Genomic DNA, 24,903 nt, shown 5'->3' on the forward strand with positions numbered 1-24,903 from the left:
TTTAATCCAGTTACTTTGTTGTTGAGTTGTAGGTGTCCTTTGTATATTCTGAATATTAACTCCATATAATTTGCAAATGTTCCCCTATTCTATAGGTAGCTCTTTTACTCTGTTCATTGTGTTCTTTGATGTGCAGAAGTTTTTAAGTTTGATGTAGTCACATTTTCATATTTGCTTTCATATTTACTTTTATTTTGTTTCCTGTGCTTTTGGTGACATAGCCAAGAAATCACTGCCTAACCCAGTTGTCTTAAAGCTTTTCACTGTTTTCTTCTAGAGGTGTTATAGTTTTAGGTCTTGGTGTTTAGGTCTTTAATCCATTTTTATTTAAATTTAGTATATGGTATAAGATAAGGGTCCAACTGTCTTCTTTTGTGTGTTTTCTCAATATCATTTGTTGAAGAGATCTGTGTTAGATTTTTTTAAATGCCTTGAAATAATGAGTTTGTGAGATCTTTCTATTCAAAGCAGGGATGGGGAATGTCCAGCCTGCGGGCCATATAAGGCCCATGAAATCATTTGGTCTGGCCCTGCCAAGGCATTAAGGGTGAGTTAATTAATTATTTGACCAAATATAGCAGGCTAATTTTTAAGTTGATAATTTTGTGTGGCCTGCAAATGATGTTACAAATATCTAAATGGCCCGTGGCAAAAAAAAGGTTCCCCACCCCTGATTTAAAGGATGATTTTTCACACTTAAAATTTGCTTTAATCACTTGGTAGTTACTGATATTCATAGAATTTCAAGTTTTATACGTATGATGCAGAACATTTTAATAAACATTTAAAAATACAATTTTTAAGTGATTGTTCAGCCCTTTTGGTTGTGGAGTTTTCACATTTGGGGTGTTTTGAATCAAACTTCTGTGGTATATTAAAATTAAATGTTTTATATAAGGCAATTTCCAATTCATTCTGTATTTCTTTCAAATGCTAAATTTATAATATATTAAAATGACATGAGCTAACTCTTTAAAAATGAAATGTATTCCAACCCAAAATAAGTGATACAGAAATGTTACATAATATTTCCTTTTTGTTGCTTATAGGGAAGCAGCACGAGAGTGTCGTAGAAAGAAGAAAGAATATGTGAAGTGTTTAGAAAACAGAGTGGCAGTGCTTGAAAACCAAAACAAGACACTGATTGAGGAGCTAAAAGCACTTAAGGACCTTTACTGCCACAAATCAGATTAATTTGGGATTTAAATCTCACTGTTACATTGGACAAAGAACTGGCTTGGCCACAACCAGAAAGACAAAATAAACATTTTATTTTCTAAACATTTCTTTTTTTCTATGCGCAAAACTGCCTGAAAGCAACTACAGAATTTCATTCGTTTGTGCTTTTGCATTAAACTGTGAATGTTCCTACACCTCCTCCACTTCTCCCTTCAAGAAGTTTTCAGCACCAGGAATCATGAAGAAACTTCTGCAGTTCATCCCCCATCCTCCTCAAGAAGTAATAATTGATTGTCTTTGTAAATTGATGGGGGAAATGAGGAAAAGAAAATTTTTTTTAATGATTTCAAGGTTTGTGCTGAGCGCCTTGATTGCCTTAGGGACAGAATTACCCCAGCCTCTTGAGCTGAAGTAATGTGTGTGGGCCACATGCATAAAGTAAGTAAGGTGCAATGAAGAAGTGATTGCCAAATTGATGTTTCTACATTTTCATTGTGAATTATGTAAAATCATTAAAAGAAATACCCTCTGAAGAATGGTGTTGAAGAAAGTAAGAATGAATTTGGAGTGCTTTTCATGTACAATCTCTTCAATACTGAAAACATCCTTGATTCTTAAAAACATTCTGTATTAACTACAGCTCTTCTATAGGGCAGTTGTTGCTTCTTAATTTAGTTCTGTATGTGTCCAACATTTTTGAACACATTAAAAGAAGTAACCAACTGAATGAAAAGGCATGGTATTTTAATTTTAAATTAAATTGAAATAAATGTTAGTACAAATTTTGTTTTAGTTAGTTCAAAATTCTTAGTAAAAAGATGCTTTACTCAAACCAGCCCTCTGAGTTATATAGCAAGGTTTTTAAATAAATGCTTTTGTCATCGCCTTCAAAAATATTTATATTGTCACTCATTTACTTAAAAACCATTTCTAATTAAACTGTTCCCATTTGCACTTACATTATACCACCAATAGGAAAGCCTTCAAAATGTTAAGTAAAGCAAAGTGATGTGTTGGTTTATAAAATGTGTAGGAAAATACTTATTTTAAATCTTTTCCATATTAACATACTTTAACAGAATATCTCTACTGAATTTTTTTAATGAAGTTGTAAAAATATAGCTCTGAAAAGTACACTATTAGATGTGACAGAAAAGTACACTATTAGATGTGACAAGGGAAGTAATTTTCTTCAGACATGTTTGAATGACTGCTGTACTCTACAACATTTAGATTATCATTCTTGCAAAGTATTCGTTTTCTTCTAAAAAGGATAATTATGCTTTCAGTTTCCAGTATGCTATGCTAGTATAGTCTTTGTCATTCTATAAAGGAGATACCTTTTTTAACTCCTGACTAGAACAGTCTGTGCTTGTATGTATCATACATTGTTTCCAATACTACTTTTTGTTAATTATTCATTTTATCTCTAAGCCTGATAAATCTAAAAATTATTCTTTAATAGAAAAATAAGACTAATAAAAGAAAAATAAAACTAAGGTGGATTTTAAAAATTGGAGACTGACATGTTAGATATCATTTCTCATTTGAGGTTATTTCTTTTAGAAGAGAGTCAAGAAAATTAATATTTTATGTTTAGTTATGGGTTATTTTTTAAAGTTTACTTTGTTAATGTGTTAAAATATGCAGATGGGTGTTAATTATTGGGTCCATTTTTAAAAGTAAAATTTTTAATTAATATTTGTAAAAGGTATATTTTTGTTTGTAACAAACCACTGTCTTTTTTCAAGGATGAACAGAGTTTATGAAGGAGCATCATTCTAAGAATTGAGTGATATAGTGTATTTGGACAATATACCAGATTTTCAAGAAGGCTTTCAAACAACTGTAAAGATTGATGTTTATCCTGCTGAGCTAATGGGGAATAATATAGTATAAAAATTACTTCTATACCAGTATTAGAGATGTCATTTTCCAAAACTGGTTTAACAGAAACCAAGCAAAATCACAAATTTGTTCACCAACTAGAATTCTTTTGTAATTAGTCAAAGTGAACATTTTGAATGTCATAAGCTTTATAAATGAAAATTGCCTATTATTTAGCAAGTTGTAAATGAAATTTATATGTTTTTCAAAAGCTAGGCTTTCTATTTCATTAGAAATTTGATGGTCCTCTTAGTCCCTGATGAATCAAGGCAATCACTTCCATATTAGCTGGTTGGATTTGTAAGTTATAAAGACCGGGTCCTTTATACCTTGAGGATGATTGCACTGGTTTGAAGTCAATTACTTAAATGGTGAGATAACAAATGTATTCTGTTGCTAAATCTGTTTTAGACCCTTGGAGAGACTTGAAGATTTCAGTTTATAGAAATTAAGCATCTTTTGTGCAGACCTTTTTTTTTTTTTTTAAACAAGAATTGGAGGAAAGGTTAGTTTTTATGCATGCAACTTTGAGAATTTTTATTAAGAAAATGACATAATGAAAAAAATATTGTAGCCAAGGACATAAATGGCCATGTTACCAGTAATAATTGTTTTTTTCTCTTCATATTGGCCAAAAGGGAATGGAAATGTTATCATAGGAATTTGTACATATGCTACTGATTTGCCTAGAAAATAGTTTGGTATCACTTTGCAAACATAGGGCCATGTGGCACTTTTATCTATAGGACAGATTAACTAATAAAAATGAAGTGGGAGGGGTTTATTTTTGATATTACTCTTATTAGTTTTCAAGCTTTGATAGTGTTTAACTGAAAAGTGGTTTAGAAAGGGCTAGATCCAATGTGTTCACATTAAAAAATTGATATCAGATGTAATTTTAAGTTCATTCTTTTTCAAACTCAAGTACCATATTGGCAACCATAATACTGTCATAGGTGCTCTGTTCTTTAGATATTCTTGGGGGGGGGAATGGCATTTGTATGATATATGTGTACATATATATATACATACAGTATATAATCTGAAGCTCTGAGAGCTCTTAAGTCAGGAATGCCGAGTATTATAGTATATTGAGGTTAGATGAAATTTTACATTTTTGCGTGTTCTATTGCATACCTTTTGGTAGTTTCTTGGACTGCATTACTCCAGCACTCATGATTGATTTTTGTCTTCTAATTTTCTTCCAAGTGTTTTTTTTAATTATTATTATTCGTTTTCTTTGGCTTGATACTTTTAAACATGTTACTAGTCACTTGAAAACTCCCTCCACCCCAGAGTATTTGGTTTTTATGCTTTGTCTCTGGCAGCTATAATAGTGGTAAGAACATTTAAAGATAGCTTCTAGAAGGTACCACTCATACTTAAGAAATCATCCTGGGGGAGGAATTTTGGTCTTTTCATTTGAGCAGGGATTTTGTCAGAAAATGTGTTTTGATGGAAGGTCAGCAGCAGTGCTAGTATCTGAAAGCACAATGCCAGCCAGGCAGGCTGTCCAATCGGAAGTCATCTGGCTGAAGTTTCTCTCTGTCTCTCAGGCCTAAATCCCTAGTATCATTCTGACCATTCAGGTGACATGTGGAATCATACAAAGGCTTAGGAAGAAATAAGTTTAAACCAGGATGCTTTTACTTACTTGAAGTGACTTCAATCTAGATTTCTTCTTTTCATTTTTAATATGTTTTAAACTCTGTGATCAGATACAGTCAGCATAAATTTGTCTCTTTATTTTGAAGATAAAAAAAGCTGCTTCGTTTTGCAGGATTAAATAAAGCTTATATCTTAAAGTTAAGATTTTTTTTCATTAAAGTGTGTTTTAGAAACAGTAACTATATACATTTTTAGTTATTTTCAAGAGGCTTTATTTTATTGCCTTTGTAGCCCTGAAGACTGTTGGTATATTGTTTCCCATTGACTTAATACAAAAGTTGTATATTTGTTTGGATTATATTGACATTATATTCTTTGTAAATGTTTGGTGTAACTTGCACTTTTAAAAATTACCCGGTTTGGGTATTATCAACTTGAGAAATTCCCTCATCAATTAATTGTCAACTGACTTTTTATGTCTTTCTCCTTTCTTCAAATAATGGGATTTCAAAATGAAAACTTTTCATTGATTAAAATATTTTAGCACCTGCAGTCTAGCATTATAGTTGTAAAAGAAAAATACCAGTAAATTAGATTTGTCTAGCCCCATTAATTAGAATATGAGGTCCTTATTCTTTTTCATCTTGGATAAAGATAGAAAGAAAAGCAACTCAAGTGAATAAATATTTCCAATTTTAAATGAGTGTCTCATCCTCACCCCAACATTAATACTGTCTATAGGATGCCAAGATATCCATGGATTTGTCCAGAATGGTAAAAGAATTTTCAAGGCAATTATTGTCATAGTGGAGGCCACATGTAATCATTTGACTAAATTTATTTCACTTAAAATTGGCCTGGTTAACATCAAAGAGATGCTGCCTAAATTTGACTGATTTCAGATGAGGAGGGAGAAAGAAGTGTGCTTAGTAAGCCTTTAGATGAAGAGTGGTGGGATAGCATTTGCTCACTCCGTTGTACAAAGCACAACCAGAACTTGTGAGTGGCTTACTTGAAGTGACTTCATACATCTTGAATACTTTTAATGTTGATGTGTTGACTTTTTTAAGTTGACTGCACAGTCACTGTATGTACTAGGAACTGGTTTCCTTGACTTTCTAGAATCATTGGCTAAGAGAGGCACTAATCCCTGCGGGGTTGAACATATCCTGAAGCTGAGTCAGTATGGAAGAATTTCAAATAAATCAAACAGGGTGCTGCAGTTCCATCTGTCTCATGCTCATGGTAAGTTCTTACTGATTAGTGAATGTAGCTTAAGCCTTTGTATGTGTCCTCAGGGGCAGACTTCAAGAGGGACCAGATAACGTTTGAATGGAGGGATTATATTTCAGGTGTTTTAGCTTGAAATTTATTTTTTAAAAAAATAAAAATAGGGTGGGGGGGGGATAGAACAAAGCCTGTGAAACAAAATTGATATTATAAAACAGGCAGAGTTGTTTAGCACAGAGAAAATATTGACCTGTCTGCATTCTGGTACTGTGGGTGCAGGTCCTAGCTTGGTATAACGATACATTTTTAATTCTCACCAGCAAGAAAAAGGAAAAGGAACAGTCTTCAGAAAATGTCTTTGAAAAGCGTCAAGCAGTAGGAAATTCAAACGTTAGCTACTTTATACAGGCATTATTTAATACTTGCCTACAGAAGTTAGCATTTCCAAGCTTCTGTCTGAGAAGCATTTCAGAGATGTGAAAGTAAACCTGAGCTAGTTGAAAAATTGGTAAGGACGGGAGAAAATCCCTGCAGATAACGATCTTACGTTAGTTGGCCAAGTGAAATGATCTAGCATTGTGTTTGGGAGGTTTTATTTTCTTATGTTTTTAAAATTGAATCGGTAAATGCTTTATAGACGTATTTTTATCCAGGTGCCACTCCAATTTGTGTGTGTAATAAAATTATTTATATTAAAAGTGGGAAATAATTTGTCAGCATTTTCTGTGAGTATAGATTTATTAGGGGTGGCAAAGAAGAGTGCTAGTTAGCAGTTTTCCAATGTAAAGTTGTCCCTAACTGATTTGTCCACATGTTGGTTATCATCCCCACCCCAAAAAGGAATTATCCTAACCTGGATGTATCACTTGAAAATTTTTAGAAACAATAATCAGGGAAGTTTCTAGAGAGAAAGGTGTTTGCTTTTTTTGGTTTTCCTTTGAGGACTGGGGTTAACAAATACCTCCCCCAAAAATTATCAGCACAAAACAGGGTATTGATTTCAACTCTGATGTTGCTATTGGAGTTGAATACTAAATAAAGAACTATAATGAGGAAAATACATTTCTAATACAATTTCCTACATTCTAGAAACATCCCTGTTTTAATTTTTTTACTTAAATCTTTTTGTGCTTTATCTGTGTAAAGAAATGTACTGAATTATAAAGCATTTTATTAACACTATGTACATAGCTGCTTTGTGTTCAGAATGGTAGCATTGCTTTGTATATTAAAGTGATCCTTGTGAATTTGTGAAATATTGTCATAAAGTGCTTTTTCTTACTGTAATCTTTGTGGTAAAAACTGTCATTGCCCTTTTACACACATTTATGTGCAGTCACATAAAACATGCTTTTAAAAACTCAAAAGTCTCTTTTTTGGGGATGGGGTCTCTTGTTTTTTGCTAGTAGTGTTAAGCTATATTTTCTTGGACTTAACGTTTATTATTTTGTTAAATGAGCAAGTTATGTTAGAATCTATCACAAGCTTGTGTTGCAGAGCAACAGGAAACTAATTCAAGCAACAAGAACATATCTTCAGTTAATTTTACTGTCTTCCTAATTTTTAGCACCAGATTTCTTTGTTCAGTAAGATTGAACAGTGCCTATTTGAAGATTCGGAGATGTTACTGCTATATTGAGACAACCAATGGGAGACGTGACCAACTATCTCTGATGTCATAAAACGCATGTTTGCATTGGAAGAACAATAATTGCTAACTTCTCAGGTCCCCTTATAATTCTGAAGTTCTGTGATCATATAAAAGGAGGGAATGTGTTTAATCTGCTCCTTGCTTAAAGCATATGAATAAAAGACTCATACTATTGACTCAGTTTCTGAAAACATAAGTTGCATTTATTCTAAGTACTTCTAAATTGTCACAATGTGTTTATGAAGCCTGTTACACCTGCCATTGTATTAAAGGAATTATCTGACTTAATTTTTCTTCTACAAAGAGGGGCCACCACATAATTTATTACACAGACAGACATTTTTGAGAGTGAAAGGGTGATGTTAATAGGGACAACGGACATGAATGAACTGAGCTACCTGGCCAGGGCTTATAATGCTTTATGAAAATGTAAAACAACCTTATCAGTGCTTTCTTTCTAGAGCATCTACGCATCTTGAAGCTCTCCACCCCAAATCATTTTACTTATATCATTCAAAGTGTGTGTGTGTGTGTATATAGATATGTATATATTATTTTATTGATTTCAGAAAGGGAGAGAAAGAAACATCAGTGATAAGAATCATTAATCATTGATCAGCTGCCTCCTACATGCCCACATTGGGGATCAAGCCCACAACCTGGGCATATACCCTGACTAGGAATTGAACCATCACCTTCTGGTTCATAGGTCGATGCTCAACCTGAGCCATGCTGGCCAGGCCAAAGTTTAGGGATTTTAAAGCAAAGGAGGTGAATTCCAATTAATATAATGATTTCTAATAGCATGCCTGAATGTGATTGGCCCTTCGTTAGTGCTGATATTGCAGGGCTCTTATTTTACTTGTTTTAAAAGACCACATTCATGTACAATACTGGCATTTTATGGATTTGGTAAACAGTGGGTATTTATTTCTTGGGCATCTATCAGAATTGTGTTGAACTGATACATCACAGAACACTCAGAACTTTTAATTCACCTTTATTTTTAAATATATTTTTATTGATTTTAGAGAGTAAGGGAGGGAGAGATAGAAACATCAAATATAAGAATCATTGATCGGCTGCCTCCTGCATGCCCCCCACTTGGGTATCAAGCCCATAATCTGGGCATTTGCCCTGACCAGGAATCGAACCTGGGCCCCTTCAGTCCCACAGGCCAACACTCTATCCACTAAGCCAAACCGGCTAGGGCTTTAATTCACCTTTATTAAAGTAAATCCTCTATTTACAATATGCAGAAAATAATGTGGCAGGTATTTTCATATCCAAGATACTCTTGTCAAAGGTTAAAAGGAAGGAGGAGGTCTTGTTTCTGATGTTTTACAAAGGAAATCTACCTCTAATATCAAACACCATACTGAGATTGTTTTTGTGGTCTGCATTTGTTAAGCTTTTACATAATAAAAAAAGGACGGGGATGTGGTGTGTGCGACTTCATCAAGTCTATCACAACTTCATCAAGCCTGTCAAAGATAATCATGAAACAATGTAGCAATCATTTAACCCAAAGATCAATATCGTCTAAATGGAATGTCTTTTTCACTCAACAAATTTACTACTAGACATTGGGGAGGCAAAATGAAAGGCAGAGCATTCGTGGTCCTCAGGAAGCTTACAGTGTTCTGAGGAATCTAAACAAGCAATGACAAGTACATTATGGAAGGAACTTATCCTTGGAGACTGACCTCTCATGGAGGGGTGAGATTTAAAACTTTCATTGTCATCCTATGCACTCTGAGGAGGCAGGGAAAGCCTAAGAAAGAACTACGAAAACATCTGAGAAAGGGGAAAGGTGAAGGGAAAAGCTACGGCTTAGATTGAAGACGATAACCTAGTCACAGCACGTGGAGGTCCAAGATTTTACATGCTTTCAAAAGTAAAACGTTATTTTTACTGATTCCTTTGTTCATATACCTACATCTGAGATTAATCCAAAAAGCATGCTTGAGACTGCAGAAAACTTGCATCCCAATCTCAAAAGTATTTAAGACCGAGACGGGCAGACAAAAGGTTTCAACAGCATTAACAGCTCAGGGAATGTATGTTAAACCTTGTCTTATATTCAGAAAATTAGAAAAATGAGCTAAACATATATCTCAGAATGTGTTTAAGGTGATTTGCATGATTTAGGCTCTCACTAAAGCAAAGCACGCTCACTGCTTTGAAGATGCCATTACGCCAGCCCTTCATGGTATCGGTGAAAACCTCTTATCAGGAGGGAGCATACGGGATACAGAAACATGAACCAAAGCTAACACTTCCTCTTAACGTTAACGGAGTTTCACAGTGAGTGAAATAATGACTATAAACTCACAGCAGTTTGTTCCTCCAGAACCTTTGGTTAGACTTTTTGTACAGTAAGCCATTTCATTAAACACGGTTAGATTCCCCGGCTAAGACCTTAATTGACACATTTAATGACAACATTCCTATAAATTACAGCCAACTACAAGCCCTCCCTCTGGTTTCTCTTCTGGGCTTTGTAAACATGTACATCTTTTTCAGGATCATAGTGAACCTTACTCACAGTAAATTGCCTCTCAAGCATCGCTAGGAAGTTGTTATCCCGTTCATAGCGGATTCGGCAAGCTAAAAGAATCACGGAGTGGTTGCCACAGAGATGCGCCAAAGTTTGAAGAAGGTCTGTGAATGTTTCTTCTAAATATATGATATCAGCTCCAAGTATCAAGTCAAACTCTCCAGGTGAAAAGCTCCCCAAATTCTGTCCCCAAGTCAGCTCCTTAACCACGGCTTTGGGTTGGATATGCAGAGGTAAGTTGGCTTCAACATTTGATTTAAGAAATTCTAATGCTACTTTTCGATCCGTGATAGTCACCTGAGCACCTAGAACGTGGGACAGAAAGTAATTTCACATCAGTACAACTAATAGGTCTCGGTCAAGTTCAACGGCAGGGTGGGTGTCTGTAGATATTCCACCTGATGTGCAGATCACGCCCTTCAGGGTGGTTGCAGATTAGAACAATGATCAGTGGCTCCTTCTGCACAGCCTACTGTAAAAGTGAACCTTATAAAATGCAGGGTCCCAAGTGACAGCAAGCGGGGGCTTCTCAATGCTGCAGGCAGACCTGGCCCTCCCTCCAGAGGCGTCTACCTCTACGTTTCATTAATTAGGTCGCAATCTTGGAGTCAGTAGGCTTCTGGGTGAAACGGAATCCAACAATGAAAAAATCTGGGAGCAAATGATTATGAAGATGACAAGATAGCAGAAACAGGGAAGGGCTACTTTCTGGGATTAAAGCTTTAAAAAGAATCAAGGAGGAGATTAACTGGCTACTAAGAAATCCTAGTCTACTTCTTATGTTGTTATAAAGCAGCCAATCTATATGTATTCATGTTACGAGTGTGTGTGTATGCGCGTGTGCACGTGCACACGTGATTATTGGAAAATGGTCAACTTAGAAGTTACCAGATTGTGGTGTACTCTCTGGCTCTCAGAAGCATACCCCTGCCTTCCCCTTCCTCCTCTCCCTGCCCCCCCCCCCCGCCCTCAGGCCTTTTACTTTCGCCTTTCTCTCTCCTAAGATCCAAGGGCCCTTCTCCTGCCTCTGTAACTTGTTTCCTGAGCCCACGCAGCCCAGCTGGCTCACTTCTACTACCTCTGTAACTTTCTAAATAATCATTCTCTTGCAATTTGAAAAGAAATTACTAGGTTGTATTAAAGTGCTGTAGGTTAAAATGTGGGAGCATGTCCTCTAAGTGCTAGGTTTCCACATGCAGTGTATAAAATTAGTGAGGCAATATTTTACTAATCTCTTTCTTGTGGGTTTTTACTGTGAACAAAAGATCTACCAATTTTTTCAACCAATATATGTGAGAGGCTGAACCCTTAAAATGAAGCACCACAAAAATTCAGCCCTGAAACGACCCTGTTCATCTACATTAGAATAACAACATAGCATGTACAATCCTGTTTAATTTTAGCCCTATCAATTCTGGAATTTGAAATTCTGTTTCATTCTTTCCTAAAGTTCCCATTTGCCCCCTTCTTCAGTTTGTTATCTTCACGGGTAATCCCCCCAGATTCCGGAGCTGCTGTGGTCAGCACCATTTCAGAGGCAGCTATACTTAAGGTTTCTTATCTTGAGCTGCAACACTAGGCTAGGACGGTATGTAATTCACTCTGACATTTACAGTCCTGAGTGTGAGACTGAGAATGTTCCAGTTGTCAGATGTTACAAGCACGGACCTACCGCTTTGTCTGTCCATTGCTAGGCAGCATGCTGCCTGAGAGCGGGAGTCAGTGATCCTTCATCTCTCCTGAAATCACAGACAGCCTTTCCCAGTTCGACTCAGAACTTTATCTCTGGATTTCATACACACACACACACACACACACACACACACACACACACACCCTAGAGGACGCCCGGTGCACAAAATTCATGCACGGGTCGGGGGGGGGGGGGGGTTGTCCCTCAGCCCAGCCTGCACCCGCTCCAATCTGGGGCCCCTCAAGGGATGTTCGACTACCTGTTTAGAGGGATCGGGCCATGGGGGTGTGGCCAGCCTGGGTGAGGGGCTGATGGCTGTTTTCAGGCTGGCCACAGCCCCTTCAGGGTGGGGGGGGTCCCACTGGGGTGCCTGGCCAGCCTGGGTGAGGGGCTAATGGCTGTTTGCAGGCTGGCCACACACCCCCGGCAACCCAAGCTCCTAGCCCTTCCTTTTTTTCTTTTTTTTTTCAGCACCTCCTTGAGTGGAGGCCGGGGCCAGCTGGAAGCAGGTATCTGGGATTTATTTATCTTCTATAATTGAAACTTTGTAGCTTTAAGCAGAGGCCAGGGTGGGCAGGAAGCTTGGCTTCCTCCATCACTGGGGACAACCCAAGCCTCCTGCTTGCTCCAGCTCCATGGCTACCACCATCTTTGTTGGGTTAATTTGCATATTCACTCCTGATTGGCTGCTGGGCGTAGTGGAGTGATGGTCAATTTGCATGTTTCTCTTTTATTAGTGTAGATGTTGATTGATTTCAAAGAGGAAGATAGAGGGAGAGATAGAAACATCAATGATGAGAGAGAATCACTGATCGGCTACCTCCTGCACGCCCCCTACTGGGGATCGAGCCCGCAACCCAGGCATATGCCCTTAACCAGAATCGAACCCATAACCCTTCAGTCCACAGGGTGATGCTCTATCCCCTGAGCCAAGCTGGCTAGGGCTATCTCTGGATTTCATTTTTTTAAATATATTTTTTAATTGATTTTTTTACAGATAGGAAGGAAGAGGGATAGAGAGTTAGAAACATCGATGAGAGAGAAACATCAATCAGCTGCCTCCTGCACACCACACCTCCTACTGGGGATGTGCCCGCAACCAAGGTACATGCCCCTGACTGGAATCGAACCTGGGACCTTTCAGTCTGCAGGCCGATGCTCTATCCACTGAGCTAAACCAGTTAGGGCTCTGGATTTCTTAACAGTCACAGAGCACTGTGCTCGCAATATGGGGCAATCTAGTCATTTGTATATCATCTCGGTGTTCATTTCAATAGTTCTTTGATGTAGGCCTCCTCTAATGCCTGTCTCGGGGATTTCTGAGGCTGCTTCTGACCTGCTCGGCATTCCAGGAGTCTTAATAAGATCCTGACAACAGCTGACCATTCCCCTGGAACATCTGTCAATTCCACAAACATTCGAGTGGCCACCGGCCAAAAACCCCCACCCTCCCAGAGCCTGCATTCAAGTGAGGAAATAGACAATAAGAGGCTTTAAAAAAAAGAATATCCATCCAGTATGTTAGTGAGAGATATGCACCAAGGAAAAAAATAAATCAGGAAAGAGACATGAAATGTCCGGCAGTAAGGAAGGCGGGTGTGAAATTCGAGGCGGGGTGGAAGGGGAAGGCCTTGAGAAGACTGAGGCAAGGCCTGAAGGAAGGCGTCGCCGAAGGCACGGGCACAGGCACGTGGGGGAAGGATGTTCCTGGCAGGAAACAGAGCAAGGGCAAAGGCCCGGAGGGGAAGGGAAGGAGGAGGCGAGAGCGGATGGAATGAGTGAATGAGGAACAAAGCAGGAGGAGATGAGGTCACGAAAAGTAACAGGAAGGGAGGCAGATGACGCAGGGCCTCATGGGTCCTGTTTTGAAAAGGCTTTGGGCGAAAGAGGTGAAGGAATTAAGCACAAATTGGTAGTTACAAAATAGTCACAGGGATGTAAGAACGGCCTAGGAAATATAGTCAATAATACCTGAGTATATTATTGACTACAATACAGTGAGGAGGCCAACACAATATCCAGGTGGAGGTTGGTGGCTGGCATCTGGCTGAAACCACCCCAGACACCCTCAAGCCACCTGCAGACACGGCCCTCCACCAGTGGGCACTCCCCGACTCGCTCTGTGATAGTCTTTGAAGAGCCTTATCCTGGCGTTCCCGCCCCACAGGTGCAGGTTTCTAGACCAGAAACAAAAATACTCAGAGCCAATCACACTTGTGAAGCATTTACTTTGTGCCAATCAGTGAGCTAACAGATTTCCACACACATCTCATTTGATCATAAGTGTGCAAAGAGTGCGACTGTTTCCTTGTGTTATAGGGAAATTGCAGTTTAGAAGTTAAGCAACTTGCCCAAGGTCACTCAGCTAGTGGAAGTTAAAAGACGTGTCAAAACCAAGTATCCTTCTAAACCTATGCGCTTCACCACACTGTGTCACTATACCAGCCAGTGAAGTTTGTGTTTGTTTGTTTTAATATTCTTTTTTTATTGATTTCAGAGAGGAAGGGAGAGGGAGAGAGATAGAAACATCAATGATGAATCACTGACTGGCTGCCTCCTGCACGCCCCCTACTGGGGATCGAGCCCGAAACCTGGGCATGTGCCCTTGACAGGAATTGAACCTGGGACGCTTCAGTCCACAGGCTGACGCTCTATCCACTGACCCACACTAGCAAGGGCGGCCAGCCAGTGAAGTTTTGCATGAAGCCCTTGTTCCCCGGAGGAAACAGAAGCAGCCTCAGCTTGCCTCCCGGTCAACTCCTCTGTTACTAGTAGCAGAGGGACGTCCGTGTCGTGGAAAGAAGAAAACTTGGGTTGCTGTGTCTGACGAGCCTCATTTGAGTCTCAGGGGCCCAAGGATCAGGACGACTTCAGAGAGTGGCTTAATCTCCTGGAACCTGTTTCATTTGAAAGATGAAACTGAAGAATAATACCTAACACACACGGGACTGTTACAGGGCTAACCCCAGAAGAACAAAAGGCAGGGTAGCAGCAAGGGCTGCCAGTGGCCAGGTGCTGTGTCTACAGACAGAAGCCTACATCAGTGTCCATGTACTTTAACCACCACCTGCCCATGCTCCCCATTACATTTTGGAAGGAAGATTTAAACAGAGAAAGGAATACAGAAAAAGAAGATAGGAGAAGGGCAGAAATCAGGGAGGCGTCGGCATCATCCTCACCTGCAGGCTCCGGGCCAGACCTTCCTGTTAGAACTGCATTCTAACAGGAGCCCCAAGTGACAATATTGAAGTGTGAGTATTACACACGGAATCTCAGAAGCTGGGCTATCCCATCATTGCCTAACGCAAACTATATGAGCCAGATATTATAGACATAATGAATGATGATGAATAATGAATAAAGAAAAATCAAATACTAACGAGGCTTAAAAATACTCCAGGCCTAAATTAACGTCTGTATACCAAACAAGCAGACAAAATAATGACAAACCGTGATATTAATCAATTCAAAACAGTATACCGTTAAAACATTTTTTTAGTAGCAGGGCCAACTTTGCAATGGGGGAAAAAGACTCTCTGTTCTACCCACCTCCAGGGTTAAAATCCAACAGTGTATGGGAAAGCACCTAAACTGTAAAAAAAAACTATGTACATGAATAAGACAGTTCTCTTTGAAATCAAGTCACCTTCAGATCATACTATCAGCATCATGCAATTAAGGGGGCACAGCAATCTTCATGAGAAGTGTAAATAACAAGATAAGAGACGGGGAGGGGCAGCTTGCATGGCTCAGTGTCGACCTATGAATCAAGAGGTCACTGTTCAATTTCCGGTCAGAGCACATGCCTCAGTTGTGGGCTCGATCCCCAGTGTGAAGAGTGCAGGAGGTGGCCGATCAATGATTCTCTCTCATCACTGGTATTTCTATCTCTCTCTCCCTTCCTCTCTGATCAATAAAAATATATTTTAAGAAAGAGAGAGAGGGAGAGAGAAGAATTTAGCCTTGTTGGATTGGAGTTCAGAGCACCAGCGGGTAGCCCATAACTCCTAATAAAGAAATACAGGGGGCAGAAAAAGGATCCAGTCTGGGGAAACACACAGTGGGTTTTACATCAAGAAAACAGCAGACGCACCTCTCGATGAGCTCCACTCACAAGGGCTCGAGCTCACGCGTCACACTCACCCAGCAGGGCAGCCACGATGCCCACCAGCCCCGTTCCAGCACCCAGCTCCACAGCAGAGCGGCCCCTGAGCTCCACGGCTCCCATCTCCAGGTACGTGGAGAGGACGACAGCCTGCGTCAAAACACAGGGGGGTTATGATGAAGCCAACAAGTGCTGGAGTTTCAGGTAGGCTCTGCGCGGGCAGGAGACATCCTCGCACCCCTCTCCCACTGCCAGGGTCAACTCCCAGGCGAACAGCACACACGGAACGCAGGTGCTGCGAGAGGTGGCCGCCTAGACTAGAGCAAGCATGGCACAGCGTCCCACAGAGCGGCTGCCCCAGGCCCTGATGGGGACGGCCGTGGTCCACGACACCGCCCACACGACACCGCCCACACGACACAGGGTCCTGCTGAATCTGGGAAGATTCGTTTCTTATGTGTCACTGCTTACGCTCGAGGCTTCCGAGACTCTCTGGCATGAACAGTCTCTGTGATTCTGCTGAAGGGGATGTCCAGTTTCTAAGCCAAGCTCAAGTCAGCAAGGCCACAATGCCGCCCAGAAGGCAAAGCGGAGCAGCACCCAAGGCTCCCGGAGCTGCGTGCCTCCCTCTGGTCTTCACCCGGCAGGAGCCCTCGCCATGCATTATGGGGCATCGAAGGGTGAGCATTAGCCACATTTTTTTTTTTTTTTTATATATTTTATTGATATTTCACAGAGAGGAAGGGAGAGGGATAGAGAGCTAGAAACATCGATGAGAGAGAAACATCGATCAGCTGCCTCCTGCACACCTCCCACTGAGAATGTGCCCGCAACCAAGGTACATGCCCTTGACCGGAATCGAACCCGGGACCTTTCAGTCCGCAGGCCGACGCTCTATCCACTGAGCCAAACCGGTTTCGGCAAGCCACATTTTGGATACTTGGCGTGTGAGTTAGCAATTGCATACAATTCTACAGCAGCACTGGTTTTAAAATCGTTCGTTTTCATGGCCACTTACTATTGGTCTAGTTAGCACTTGCTCTTCTCCGTGAGCATTTAGGAGGCTCACCCATTCCTCGCTACTGTCTACCTTTACTACTTGGTGTAGGAATACTTCTCATGTAGTTACCTTAGACTAGGTTCCTGGAAGTATTATTTGGTTAGGACATACTGATTTTTATTCCTAACTGTGCCTCTAACTTCCTTAATACAATGCAAAATCTGTGAAATTGTATCTACACCAAGCGGTGCCACCGAGTCCTAGGTGTGGTGCTACATGCTGGGGGCAAGTCGCTGTCACAAACAGTGCTCGGAGGGGAAGAAGTAAAAAGGCAATTGTAGCATAATTGGGGACCATTACAACCACGCAGAACTTAAAGAAAACACAGGGCCCTGGTCGGTTTGGCTTAATGGAGAGAGCATCGGCCTGTGGACTGAAGGGTCCCGGGTTCGATTCTAGTCAGGGGCACATGCCTGGGTTGCCGGCTCGATCCCCAGTAGGGGATGTGCGGGAGGCAGCTGATCAGTGATTCTCATCACTGATGTTTCTCTCTCTCTCTCCCTCTCCCTTCCACTCTGAAATCAATAAAAAAAAAAATATATTAAAAAAAAATAAAACACATCATCTTCACTTTGGGCTTTGTCATTTTACAATATCCTGTGTGCAGTATTTTAACTTCCCTCCACTTTCCTTTACCCACCCTTAAAATGCAATCTCTTTTGGGGAAGACGATCAGGAAAGTGATTCTAGTGGGTAGAGTATTTTTGGAGGGGATGGGGTCGTGAAAATATTTAAAAACTGAGCATGCTGATAGTTGCACCACTCTGAATTTACTTTAAAAAATCAGTTCATTGTACACTTTAGGTGACATGTACAGTATATGAATTACATCTCAATAAAGCTGTTCTTTTATTTCTTTTTAAATAAAGACCAGTCTTATGTAGAGGGCCGTCTGGGAAGGCACATGGATACTTTTTTAATTCTTATTCAGCTGAGCCCAAGGGCACTGGCAGAATCCTGTTATCAGTACTGATTCCATGTACTTGGAATGAGGAACAAAAAGGACCTTGACCCACCCAAAATAAGGAGCTTACTCAGATCCTGATGAATAGGATTTGGGCACACCTGAAACTCCCTTTTTCCCTTTTGGAAACCAATAAATATGCTGTGTTGTTTGAGGTGAGGTGTGACTGTTTCTCTATCAGAGGACAGGAAGCCACCCGGCACCCAGCTTGAATCTATTTCTGTCTCTTGCCTCTTTCTTTTTCTAATTTCTTAACCCCCAGCTCCTCCACTCAGGAACCTGTCTTTCTCCCTTTCCGTGCGGGACGCGGAAAAGGAAGAAACACCGCACCACATTTGGCGCCTGAAACAGGGACCTGAGTACGGAGGGAAAATAGGCGAGGGGGTCACTTCCACGACGTGCGCGCAGAATAAGGTAAGTTTTTGGGAAGTGTATTGTGTGTTGTGAATTGTGAATTCACTTGAATAACCGGGTATAAACATGGGTAATTCAGAGTCTCGGAAAGGAGATTCTTCCTCCTCCTCCTCCTCTTCCTCCTTACCCCCACCTTCTCCCCCTTCACCCGCTGCCGCTCCTGCCGCTGCTCTTAAGAGTCGGCCTAACAAGTATTTACCTCCTAAATATGAGCGGGAGCCAGAGATTGAGAAAAGGAGATACAAACATTACCATGAGCGAGATGATTTAGATGATGAGGAAGATCTTGCTCACAGTTTTGAAAAAACGACCCTAGCCCCCCGGCCTTTACGGCCAGAAACTGGCACGCAGCCAAATATGAAAGTAACTACAACTGCTGTGCCGCCGGTACTATCCCCTTTACAGCTGACCTTACAGGAGGCAAGACGAGCTGGAGAGGATATTACAGGATTTTCAATGTATCCGATCCTAGAAAGGCCAGACCCTACCAACCCAGAGCAGATACTGAGAGTGCACGAGGCCATTCCTTTTAAAACCCTCAAGGAGTTTAAAACCTCTGTCTCCACGTATGGCCCCACTTCTCCATTTGTCTTGAGCTTGATTGACACTGTAATTAGTGAAGCTCTGCCTCCTCAAGACTGGCAAACATTGGCTAAGGCATGTCTTTCCCCTGGAGATTATTTACTGTGGAAATCCAATTGGACTGAAATTAGTGAAAAACAGGCAGCTAAAAATCATCAACAAGGTGTGCCTATCACTCTTGAAATGTTAATAGGAACTGGAACATGTAGCAGCTTACAGGCTCAGATGATGTTCCCTTTGCAAGCTTATCAGCAGATAAATATTTGTGGTACTAAGGCTTGGAGGGAGTTGCCCACTAAGGGAGAAAAAAGCATGGATGTTACAAAAATTATACAGGGGCCAGAGGAGCCCTATCAGGACTTTGTGGCACGGTTGCTTCAGGCAGTAGACAGAGTGGTTGGAGATTCCAATACGGGATCCCTGTTAGTGAAGCAACTGGCTTTTGAGAATGCCAATAGAACATGTCAGGAGGCTCTACGCCCCTACAGAAAAAGGGGGTCAATTTCTGAGTTCATCCGTATTTGTGCTGATATTGGGCCATCCTATGTTCAGGGAGTGACTTTGGCTGCTGCATTGAAGGAGTCTCTGCAAAGGGACCATTCAGGGAGCAAAGAAAAATGGACTTGTTTCACTTGCAGAAGGCCAGGCCATATTGCAAAGAATTGCTGGCAACAGGTTGCCTCAAGGGGACAAGGAAGTTCAGCTCCTAGTCTCCCTGCTCCGCAGTTGGGGTTTTGTCCTCGCTGCGGCAGGGGAAGACACTGGGCCAATAACTGCCGCTCCCAGAGAGGCATTGATGGCCAGCCTCTTGACCCACATCAGGGAAACGGCAAATGGGGCCGGCCCCGGCCCCGCCAAACAGTAGGGACACTGTCGTACCATACCGGCCTGCCTACAACCGGTCCACTATCAGGGAACTCTACCGAGCCACCCCAGGAAGTGCAGGATTGGACCTCTGTCCCACCGCCAAATATGTACTAACTCCCGATATGGGTCCACAAGCAATCTCTACAGGGATTTATGGACCATTACCTAAGGGCACCATGGGACTTATTTTAGAAAGAAGTAGTTTATCTGTGAAAGGATTAGAAGAATATATCACTACTTGCTCCTGGGAGAGGTGCAGAGAATGTACAGTTTGAATTTGAATTGCCATTGGCTTAGAGCAAAGAATATCCTTACATGGTATTTTTCCTGGTTTGTATGCTTAAAGAATGTGGTTTCTTGTTCAAATTAAAATCTTAGTTTGTATTTGGAATTTAAAATCTATAATAAGAAATGAAACTCCACTCCTGAAACAGCCTCTGGTGTGGAGAAATTCAATGGTGACAGGAGAGGGCAAAGCTATCTGCTCTCCTGCAATGAGATTACTTAAAAGTTTTCTTTAAAATTCATAAAATAATCCACAGGAAGATTCTGATCTTGGCCAAATTGGGTGTTAGTTATAAAGAAAAAATTTGAGATCTGTCTTTTAAGCATGAAAAAATGTGGCCAGATCTGTTGCAAAAACTTCCCCTAAAGTAAGCAGGATGTAGGGGAAGGGAGAGACACATGGCAATCCAATATAGGCACCACTCCCCAAGAAAGCCACCATAAGAGGCCTCATATTCGCCATCTTTCCTTTTTCCAGCTAATGAATTAAAGTTTTTACAAATTCATAAATGCATCGGGGATTTCTGTGCTCATGTAAAGTGAAAAGGCCAGTTTACAAACGAGTGCGCATAGTTTTTGAGCTGGGCTTGACACTTTTCTTTGTACAGAATAAAAACCCTAGAGATTTTAGCTTTAAAGATGGTGAAGATGAACTGGGAGACAAATTAAAGCTAGTTTCCCAAGGCATTTTAAGCAGCCCCTTTTGAAACTCCCGCCCTGAGGCAAGTAACCAGCAGGAAGTAGATAACAAGTTTGCATATGAATGGCGGATGCAAGAACTAGTAAATCATATATGAATATAAATATTTGTTTGATGGTTTTTTTTCCATGTTAAAATTTCAAGGCCTTAACAGAGATGATTCTTGTAAAGCTCCAAGGGCCCAGAGTAATACAAGAAAATTATTCTCTCTTCTTAAAAGAAATCTTTTTAAAACATCTAATATACTTGAAATTGCATGGTATTATTCTACAATGTCATTATAATTTTTCATATTTTACAAACAGCATATTGTACAATTAATCCAAACAAACTTAAAAATCTAAAATTTTTTTAATGTTTGGCAGCAATTTAAAAGGGACATGAAAGGATTCAATTCCTTCCACTGGGTGAAAGGCCCCTTGGGAAGGTACTTGAGCATTCTATATTGGCCCTTTTTGTCAAAAGGAACCCTCTTCTCACAATTCAATTGCCCACAGCTGTTGCTTGAGTTTTCAGTTCATTCTGAGGTTGAAACCTCATGTTGGATGGTACCATAGATCTGTCTCTCGAACAATGGTGTGAGCTGGGCCCTCCCTGGAGAAGAAACCTGGGTTCCCCAAGATATATGATCAATGCCGGGGCCCCCCACCAGTGGGGGGATCCCAAGGCAGGTGCTGGGCATGGAGGCCATAGGGGCATAGGCTACCAAGGAGACAGAACTGAACCTTACATCACCCTGCTTGGCCCCGGAGGATGGCTGGTTAGTCAATGACGGGTAAGACTCCTCAAGGGAGGGGCAACCTAAGACAGGCACAGTCGCAGGGGGCCATCAGGAGAGAACTTGGGGGTCAACAGAGGTGTGGCACAGATCCTCACCCCCACAACATTACAGGGGTTTGAACACTCGCCCCTTCTGAGGGAGGTCTCCTGCCCCATGGCTGCTTCGTGCTTCCCATGCCCAGCTCAGATTGGGACCCAGGCAACAAACAGATTTGGCCCAGCTAAGACTGAGACCCAGGCAACAGAGAAGTGGTTGATGGCAGCTGCCCTATACCTAAATCTAGCCTAAATCCAGGAGTGCTCAGGGCTTTCTCAAGGATGCATATAATCCTTTCCATTAACTAAAATTGTTGTTAAAGTATTAAATTTGACAGTAAAATAGTCAAGTTTTCAGATTAATTTGGCTAAATGAAATAAGGGAATATTCAAGAAAATCTAATTGTACAAAAGGCTGTTCCTAAAGTATTAACCAAAATTTCTGTTTGTAGTTCATTTCATGGTAAAATTGCTTAACATACAATGAACCTAAAGCAGTCATATTTTTGTGCAAAAAATTAAAATTTAAAGTTATCAAGGCTGCATTATATTTTCCAAAAGCCTCCTAATAATTAAATCAAAAAAAGGGGGGATAGTGGAGTAATATTATGTAAGGAAAAATACTTTGCAAGTAAATTACATCTAGAAAAATTTTTACTTTGAAAATTAATTTTCATTTGTTACGCTAACAGCAAGACACCCATGAAAAACACACATGGTGTCAAAATAAGCCAAAGGAAAATTATTTGGGCAAAAATAAAAAGGATCCCAAGTCAAATTTATAGAAAAGACACCTTTATTAACTTTTGGTCGAGAATATGTTTGTATATTTTCAGAAAAAAAAACTCCAGGACCATGTGGATTCCTGCAACAGAGAGGAATTAGCAGGAAATAATTCAACCATGAAGACAAGAGGAGAGGCGGTCCAGATATGGAGGACGCTGACAACGCCTTTCCATGCTAGCAGTCAGCAGCTGTCGCTGCAGGTTGCCCAGGACCAAACCAGAGGTCAAACCTGCATTGCCACCATTTGACCACCATCCAGATGTCATTGCTGACGTGTACACTTGGAACTTTTGGACATTGATACTTGGACTCAGAACTGTTGGACATTAAAATTTGGACTCGGAACTTTTGAACATTGAAATTGGGACCTAAACATTTTTTGTTCTTATATGTTTATAAATGCAAGATTTCTTTTTAAAAATTAAAATGGGGGAGATGTAGAGGGCCGTCTGGGAAGGCACATGGATACTTTTTTAATTCTTATTCAGCTGAGCCCAAGGGCACTGGCAGAATCCTGTTATCAGTACTGATTCCATGTACTTGGAATGAGGAACAAAAAGGACCTTGACCCACCCAAAATAAGGAGCTTACTCAGATCCTGATGAATAGGATTTGGGCACACCTGAAACTCCCTTTTTCCCTTTTGGAAACCAATAAATATGCTGTGTTGTTTGAGGTGAGGTGTGACTGTTTCTCTATCAGAGGACAGGAAGCCACCCGGCACCCAGCTTGAATCTATTTCTGTCTCTTGCCTCTTTCTTTTTCTAATTTCTTAACCCCCAGCTCCTCCACTCAGGAACCTGTCTTTCTCCCTTTCCGTGCGGGACGCGGAAAAGGAAGAAACACCGCACCACAGTCTTATAATCAATTGCAGATGTTTTCAGAGCCCCCCCACCCACCCCCCCACCCCAGGATTTGCTTACTGCGTCCCAAACCACGGCTGCGACTCCCAGTTGCCTCCAGTCCTGGCGGATCTGGATGGTGTGGTTTGCGAAGGAGAAGGTGGCAAGAGGCTTGTGGAATTTCTGCAACCCCATTCCCGCCGTCTCCTCATAGGGCACCAGGGCCATTTCCACTGTGCCAGCTCTCTGATTCCTTTAACCTGTTGGGCAAAAGAATCCTGCACGCTCTGGCCAGAAAGTGCATTCTCTCTTAGGAGGCCTGAATGCTTTCTTTAAGGTCGTTTCATGGATTCAAAGGGATAAACAGAGATGTGGAAAGCTTTTGTCCAATTCCTTTTACATGGTTCTTCCAGTCTCATGGGCAGTGAGATGTGGCTCTGAATTCATCCCAAAGGGTGTCTTTGGGCAAAAGCACCCAGAATGCCACAACTCCTGCAGAATGCCCTCCACACTTCGCTATCAGGACTCGGGGGGCTTGAGGGTGAGCGAGGCGGTGGTGCCGGCACAGGCGCCGGGAGAAGGTAGCGCTTTCTACACGGCCCAGGCCCGCGTGGACTGCAGCTGCACCCGCCGAGGTGGGCAGGGTGTTTCCGTTTTGTTTTGGTCTTGCCTCCACCCCCTCCACGTGGTGCGCTCACTGGTGACAGCCACCGACCCGCGCCTGCACTGAGACTGAGAACGGCTCCACGGTCCTACTTTTTGGAGGATGGTGCAGGCACTCCCACCTCCCAGAGACTGGCAGAGACTCACGGGCGGCTTCCGAGTCGCTCGCGGGGAGAGCGCGGCCCTAGGTCCTGAACAGACTCGGTCGTCCGAGGCTGTCCGAGGCTAGGAGGCCTCCCCGGGGTCCCCCAAACCTGCCCCCGCCCCTCTACAACGCCCACAGGCGCGCACTTCCTTCCCGCGGGCCCCAGGGCTCCCCGAATCGGGGTGGAGATGGGAGGCGGCGAAGGGGTCCACAGGGCCCTTGGGGACCCCAGGCCAAGCGGGACGCCCCCCCACCTCGGGGTGCCGGGAGCTGTCTGGAGAAGGGCCAAAGGTGCGCCAGGCCGCCCCGGAGCGGGGCCCGGACACACCGGGTCCCCAGGCGCGGCCTGGCCGCTACTTACCTCCGGAGCGGCCTGCGTGGTGCGCGCTGCGCTCCCCGCCCCCAGCGGCTGCGGAGACGCCCGGGCAGGCGGGCCGGAGGGCGGAGACGCCGGGCGGGGGCGGTGCAGGCGGCGGCGTAGGAGGGCGGCCCGGCCCGACACGCGTTTCCGGATTCCCAGCCGCTAGGACAGGTGCCCCGCGGTCGCTGGGGGGCGCGAGGACGGCGCGCTCGCTGCGCGGGCCGGAAAGGGGGTTGGAGGGAACGTGGGACGCTGCCTGCGGGGTGGTCGGCCCGCACCCCAGGGGCCAGGGTATTCGGCTACCAAGTCAGTCTCCGCCGCCGAGGGCAGCACTGGCGGAGAGCGAGGTGCCCTGGGGCTGGGGACGCTCTGGCGGCCGGTGAGAGGGAAGCCACCAGCGTGGCCCTGGCTGCGCTCGCCTGCAGCTTCCACGCTTCTGTGCGCGCGTTCTCTTGTGTATCTGGATGCTGGCATGCCTTAGTTGTATAGGTGGCCGTTGGCAGGT

The 24,903-nt window shown here is 42.4% G+C and overlaps 2 protein-coding genes across 9 annotated transcripts in view; one reads left to right on the plus strand and one right to left on the minus strand.

Annotated features, from left to right (window-relative positions):
• Positions 1-2,691, plus strand: part of CREB1 (cAMP responsive element binding protein 1) — a 56,039-nt gene extending 53,348 nt beyond the window's left edge. For all 3 annotated transcript variants that reach the window (XM_080667590.1, XM_080667591.1, XM_080667592.1), the window contains one exon: positions 1,050-2,691. In XM_080667590.1, the coding sequence (XP_080523716.1) occupies positions 1,050-1,194 (145 nt within the window). In that variant the 3' untranslated portion in view covers positions 1,195-2,691. The remainder of the gene's footprint in view (positions 1-1,049) is intronic.
• The window catches only part of METTL21A (methyltransferase 21A, HSPA lysine), a 47,618-nt gene extending 23,136 nt beyond the window's left edge, over positions 1-24,482 (minus strand). The window contains exons 1-4 of one of the 6 annotated variants that reach the window (XM_080667593.1): positions 24,399-24,482; positions 23,311-23,489; positions 15,952-16,063; positions 8,540-10,420 (exon numbers count right to left, since the gene is read on the minus strand). In XM_080667593.1, coding sequence (XP_080523719.1) covers positions 10,023-10,420; positions 15,952-16,063; positions 23,311-23,457 — 657 coding nt within the window. In that variant the 5' untranslated portion in view covers positions 23,458-23,489; positions 24,399-24,482 and the 3' untranslated portion in view covers positions 8,540-10,022. Of the gene's footprint in view, positions 1-8,539; positions 10,767-14,600; positions 14,706-15,901; positions 16,064-23,310; positions 23,490-24,398 lie in introns of those variants that run through there. The other 5 variants (XM_080667594.1, XM_080667596.1, XM_080667598.1 and 2 more) reach the window with 5 other exon arrangements.
• Positions 24,483-24,903: the final 421 nt, after the last annotated feature.

This window comes from Plecotus auritus (assembly GCF_963455305.1).
Source record: "Plecotus auritus genome assembly, chromosome: 5".
Lineage (NCBI taxonomy): Eukaryota > Metazoa > Chordata > Mammalia > Chiroptera > Vespertilionidae > Plecotus > Plecotus auritus.